Below are 6,504 nucleotides of genomic sequence, written 5' to 3' on the forward strand. Positions count from 1 at the left end.
CAATTTGCCCTCCTCACAGTCGGACTCCTCAATCATTTTCTCCTATATATTTAAGGTAGTAAAATGACATAATTCATTTGATGTTTCAAAACAAGTCTTCTTCCGTTGAATCTGAACAAAGGCTCCATACCCTCCGGCCCACAGAGGTGGAAGTCAGGCAACCGATTTTCAGTACTGTCTGTCTTTTCTCCTTCCCTGCTTTGGTCCAGTCACGTGTCACTAGTTACATTCATCGAAGAAGCAGATAAAGAGTGCCGCTTGGCAGAAGACTGGCATCTAACCGCTGGCTGGGATTTGGGCAGCTCGTTACCCATCATGCTCCGAAATGGGTCCCACTTCAGTCCGAGTCATCTCCGCATCCATCGCTCCCTTCAGGATCGCTGTTCTGGAAAGGCAAAGAACAAACTATCCATCGGCTATCTTGGAAGAAGTCACATGAACATATATGAAGCTCCTTATACTGCATCAGACCCTTGATCCGGTCAAGGTCAAATCAAATCAAATTTATTAATACGGTCAACTGACCAATCACATGCCAACACATCGAAATTTCCAGACTCAATAGTTTTACACTGCAGAATCACAGACTGCCCGTACAAATAAAGGTGCAAGATCAATAAAAACAACCCGATTAAAATTATTACCTTAAAATTGATACTATTGTAAAATATTCTAACGATCATTCTCTAATAAAGTTCTGCGTATTTTCAGGCTTCCTCGGGAGGTGGTGAGCTCTCCTTCCCTGGAGGTTATTTATTTATTTAAAACAGTTATTAGCCACCTTTAGGAACCCAAGGCAATTTATAATATAAATAAAATAACAATAAAAACCAGAATGTAAATCTGCCACCAAATTAATCAAATGCAGTCCTAAATAAAACCGTCTTCTAGTTGCCTCCTAAAGATCAGAAGTGAGGAGATCAGGTGCACCTCCCAGGGGAAGTTGTTCCGTAATTGCGGGGCTACCACTGAAAAGGCCCTGTCTCGTGTACCCACCAAACACGCTTCTTTGATTGATGGGACAGTCAGGGGGGGCCTCTCTCTGTGATCTAAGTTCCTGGGCAGGAGCATATGGGAGAAAACCCTGGCCCTGCCACCTTCAATCTTAACTGGAAGTGACTGAGATTAAATAGGGTAGACCAAGGGCCGTTGGCCATTTCAGCAAGGAAGAAGAGTTGATTTTTGTATGCCGACTTTCTCTACCACTTAAGGGAGAATCAAACCGGATTACAATCACCTTCCCTTCCCCACAACAGACACCCTCTGAGGTAGGTGGGGCTGAGAGAGCTCTAAGAGAGCTGTGACTGGCCCAAGGTCACACAGCAGGTTTTGTGTGTAGGAGCGGGGAAACAAATGCAGTTCTCCAGATTAGCCTCCACTGCTCATGTGGAGGAGTGGGGAATCAAACCCGGTTCTCCAGATCAGAGTCCACCGCTCTTAACCACTACACCACGCTGGCAAGGGCAGTTTCATTTCTGTTACCTTTGTGTCTTGGTTGTCCGCCCGTGTCCTAGAAGCAGTGGAGTTGAAGTCGTGGATGGAGAGCGTTTCCAACCAGTTCTCCATGGACTTCTCTTCCTTCTCCGTATTGACAATCGTGGGGTAGATATACTGCTCTTTGAAAGCGGTAATCTTCTCTTCCTCGTCGGCCCACTCCAGGGCTTCGTGGAGGCCGTCATTGCCAAACCGCCGATTGTACTTTTCAAAGTGGACCCGCTCCAACACCAGGCCCAAGCCTGGCGCTTTGGGGACGTCCACTTTCTCCTCTCCCCAGCTCTGCTCCAGGATAGACTCCGGGGCGTAGCCCTTCACGATGGCGATCACCAGGCCGATCATCTTCCGGATCTGGTGCATCATGAAACTCTGGCCCTTTACCTTGATGACGGCCAGCTCCATGCCGTCCCTCACAAAGGGCTCCTCGCAGTACATCTCCATGATATAGCGCTTGGCGCTGGGGTCTTTGGGGCCCTTCTGAGAAGTGAAGTTGTGGAAGTTGTGCGTCCCCTTGTAGCAAGCCAGAAGCCGGTTGACCATCTCCAGAGTCTCTGGGCTCAGGTGGTAAGCAGTGTCCTGAGGATCATGCTCTTTGTGGGCGAAGGCAAACGTCGGCAGCATGTACGAGTAGGTCCGGGCATCGCATTTGTTCTTGGAGTTGAATCCTCCCGTGACCCTTTTGAGCCCTAATTACAAAGGAAAGAATGAAAACCCATAAGCAAGATTTCGGGACTGAGTCGGTTTCTGGTCAGCAGCAATTCAGTCTATTGGGCAAGAAGATGATGATGATGATGATGAAGAAGAAGAAGGCCTGGAGACCAAGCCCTATGAGGAAAGGCTGAGGGAGTTGGGAATGTTTAGTCTGGAGGAGGTTGTGGGGGGGACATGATTGCTCTCTTGAAGTATCTGAAATGCTGTCACTTAGAGGAGGGCAGGGAGCTGTTCCTGTTGGCAGCAGAGGATAGGCCTCACAATAATGGGTTTAAATTGCAGGCGGAGAGGTACCAGCTGGATATTAGGGGGAAAAATTTACAGTAAGAGTTGTTCGACAGTGGAATAAGCTACCTAGGGGGGTGGTGAGCTCCCCCTCACTGGCAGTCTTTAAGCAGAGGCTGGACAATCACTTGTCAGGGATGCTCTAGGCTGATCCTGCGTTAAGCACGGGGTTGGACTAGATGGCCTGTATGGCCCCTTCCGACTCTGATGAAGAGTTGGTTTTTATATGCTGACTTTCTCTACCACTTAAGGAAGAATCAAACAGGTTTACAATCACCTTCCCTTCCCCTCCCCACAACAGACACCATGTGAAGTAGGCTGAGAGAGCTGTGACTAGCCCAAGGTCACCCAGCCGGCTTCAGGTGTAGGAGTGGGAAAACCAACCTGGTTCACCAGATTAACGTCTGCCGCTCATGTGAAGGAGTGGGGAATCAAACCCGGCTCTCCAGATTAGAGTCCACCACTCCAAACCACCACTCTTAACCGGTATACCACGCTGGCTCTCATTCAAAGCAGAGTCATCCCCCCCCCCAGTTTTGTACCTAAGACCCTCCCCTTCTTCAAACCAACCACTGGGTCCTCACCTAGAATTCTTATATGAGAAGGGAGGTGGTCGTTAATTTTTCGTAAGATATCTTCTATCAGCCAGACCTTGAGAGAGACAATTTGTCCAGCCGCGGAGACACCCTGCATTTGATTCAGATTTAAAGACAAATGTTAGCGAGACGAAAGTCTGATAGAGACCAAAGAAAACCAACAATAACACTGGGTCCAAATCACAGATGCCTAGAGTGTAGGGGCACCAACTCCCCCACCCCCCCAAAAAATCCTAATAACATTTACTTCAATTCGAGCTTTCATGAATCACTGTTCACTTCTTCAGATATGTAGGAATCCTTCTGATAGGAAGACTGCACTACAGTTACAAGATTATGCTAAATTGAAACCTTTAAATCTGTACTTGCCAGCCATCATTTGGTACCTCTTTTTTTTGGAGGGTGGGGGGAATTAACACAACGTGCAAAATAGCGACGTTAGGTTTGTTTTAAACAAACTCGGCTCAAAGAAAGAGAAGTCTTTGCACCAATATTTCTACGCATGTCCACGGGCTCACAAAAAACTAGCTAGTCTCCATCTGAATCGATCACAAAATTAACAGTGGAATAGAAGAAAATGACTAGCTGATTTAGAAAAATAACAGGATCTAAAACCTATGGAGGAACTCCATGGCGCAGAGTGGTAAGCTGCAGTCCAAGCTCTGCTCACGACCTGAGTTTGATCCCAACGGAAGTCGGTTTCAGGTAGCCGGCTCAAGGTTGACTCTGCCTTCCGTCCTTCCGAGGTCGGTAAAATGAGTCCCCAGCTTGCTGGGGGTAAAGGGAAGATGACCGGGGAAGGCACTGGCAAACCACCCTATAAACACAGTCTGCCTAGTAATCATCGGGATGTGACATCACCCCATGGGTCAGGAATGACCCAGTGCTTACACAGGGGACCTTTACCTTTTTTTAAAACCTGTGGAACATCTTATTTTACATCTGTGGTAGAAGAGCAAGAATCGAGTCCAGTAGCACCTTAAAAGACCAACAAGATTTAGCACCTTAAAAGACCAACACCTTAAGCAGGTGAAGAGAGGGAGGGCATCTTGGCCATCTTCTGGTAACTGGAGGTGTGGGGGGGGAGGTAGTTGTGAATTTCCTGCATTGTGCAGGGGGTTGGACTTGATAACCCTGGTGGTCCCTTCCAAATCTATGATTCTATGATTTTCCAAAGCTTCCTGCAGGTATCTGACAAAGGGAGCTTGGACTCTCAAAAGCTTGTACCCTGGAAATCTTGTTGGTCTTCCGGACTTGAATCTTGCACTAATATTTTTTGGTTCATCCAGATTTCCCCACAATTCCCCCTCCCCTCCCTTTCACTTTGGAAGAAAAAAACAGCATGGTGACAAATTCATGAGGTTGATTGCAAAAGAATCAATGCGGCAACTGCGTGAAATACACATTACAAACACCAGAAAAAAGAGAGAGCGCAGTAAGTGCTGTGTCAGGATCAGAATTCAGTTCCCTATGTCCACATGAGCTCTGTGAGGGACTCCTACTACACTCTTATTACCTTGTCTGTCCGGGCACACCTCTGAAAAGACATTTTCTTCATGTCTTCCCCGTGGTTTTCCGGGATGCAACCAGACTGGATGAGGGCCGACACCAAGTCATCCTCAATGGTTTTGAACTGAGAATTCCCCACATTGCGCTGGAGAAAACAAGACAGACTCAGTTGAGTGGAGCATCAGAGCCCCTGGCCCCTTGATGTGGAAATAGTGAACTACCCGACAGGGCTGTTGTACGGAATACAAGACACTGCGTATGGAATGCTTTAAAAGTGAGAAAGTGATACTCAGACACACCAGTTAACCCTTAAAAAGGAGATGCAGCTGGAAACTGATAATCCAACCTGTGCCCAGTTTGTGTTGGTAGATGCTGATAAGCATTTGCTCGATGTCAAATCTGACCTCAATATTATTATCATAAGAAACATCTGAGTTACTCAGGGCCCATAAAACTCTACCTCTTTCCCTTTATCCCTTGCATTTAATACAGTCACACTGCAGCATGGAAAAATTTGTTAGCTGGAAGAAGAGTTGGTTTTTATATGCTGACTTTCTCTACCACGTAAGAATCAAACCGGCTTACAAGCACCTTCCCTTCCCCTCCCCACAACAGACACCCTGTGAGGTAGGTGGGGCTGAGAGAGCTCTAAGAGAGCTGCAACTGGCCCAAGGTCACCCAGCTGGCTTCATGTGGGGAAACAAATCTAGTTCACCAGATTAGCCTCTGCCGCTCCTGTGGAGGAGTGGGGAATCAAACCCGGTTCTCCAGACCAGAGTCCACCACTTCAAACCACCACTCTTATCCACTACACCACGCTGCTCTCAAGGGGAAGGGGTGGAGACGTCCATCCAAGATCCACATAAATAAATACCATCACTTTCCCTTACACTGGTAAGCCATCATTGCCACTTTGACATCAGCAGTCATTACACCAATCCCCTTCCTCCCTTCAGACCTATTTGCATAACGATCAACCAACAAACAAGCTTGGAAACAAAGGTTAAAGAGTGAATGTGAACAGACAGAGGTGAATCTCAGCCGCACAGCAAGCCCACGCACATTTCCACCATGGGGGGGAGGGGGCTACATTTTATTTCCACTCAGCCACTGACCTGCATTCCGTGATAGCCTTTCCCCGAATAGGCCATCAGCAGCACAATCTTCCTCTTTGGGTATTTTTTATTCCCATCCTCTCTCTCTTCTGGGCTGGCCTTGAGCCGTTTCGCTTCATGCCCATTCTCCTCTCGCTTCACATCCTCTTCCTCCTCTCTGCTGTTGCTGCTCTTCAGCCTCCTGGCCTGGCAGTTAGCCACGATTCTCAGCTCCTCGGCCATCACAAGACACTGGACGGGGTTACACAGAACAGCAAGAACCAGTTTAAATAGCGGGGAAGAAACAGCCAAAGAAATAATTCCTATTTCTTCACACAACGCATAGTTAAATTGTGGAACTCCTTGCCCCAGGATGTGGCGATGGCTGCCAACTTGGAAGGCCGTAAGAGGAGAGAAGACATGTTCATGGAGGAGAGGGGTATTCATGGCTACTAGTCAAAATGAATACTAGTCATGATGCATACCTATTCTCTCCAGGATCAGAGGAGCATGCCTATTCTATTAGGTGCTGTGGATCACAGGCAGGATAATGCTGCTGCAGTCGTCTTGTTAGTGGGCTTCCTAGAGGCACCTGGTTGGCCACTGTGTGAACAGACTGCTGGACTTGATGGGCCTTGGTCTGATCCAGCATGGCCTTTCTTATGTTCTTACCAAAATGCAGTCAGGGAAAGAACAGCAGTGAAGAGATATTCCTTCCAAAAATGGTCCAAGATAAATTATTCTCTTAAATTCCTGGCACCTCCAGACAAGAGGTTATTAGGTCCAGGGGCTAATGAACGTCCCTGAGAGCCAGT

General features: G+C 47.5%; 1 protein-coding gene across 1 annotated transcript; it reads right to left on the reverse strand.

Annotated features, from left to right (window-relative positions):
* Window positions 1-337: 337 nt before the first annotated feature.
* PUS1 (pseudouridine synthase 1) lies at window positions 338-5,932 on the reverse strand. Its single transcript, XM_056859078.1, has 5 exons — window positions 5,711-5,932; window positions 4,603-4,740; window positions 3,075-3,177; window positions 1,483-2,180; window positions 338-385 (listed from the first exon to the last, which is right to left on the reverse strand). Exons 1-5 carry the CDS (start codon window positions 5,930-5,932, stop codon window positions 338-340), a joined length of 1,209 nt encoding a protein of 402 aa, XP_056715056.1.
* Window positions 5,933-6,504: the final 572 nt, after the last annotated feature.

This window comes from Euleptes europaea, chromosome 13 (genome assembly GCF_029931775.1).
Source record: "Euleptes europaea isolate rEulEur1 chromosome 13, rEulEur1.hap1, whole genome shotgun sequence".
NCBI lineage: Eukaryota > Metazoa > Chordata > Lepidosauria > Squamata > Sphaerodactylidae > Euleptes > Euleptes europaea.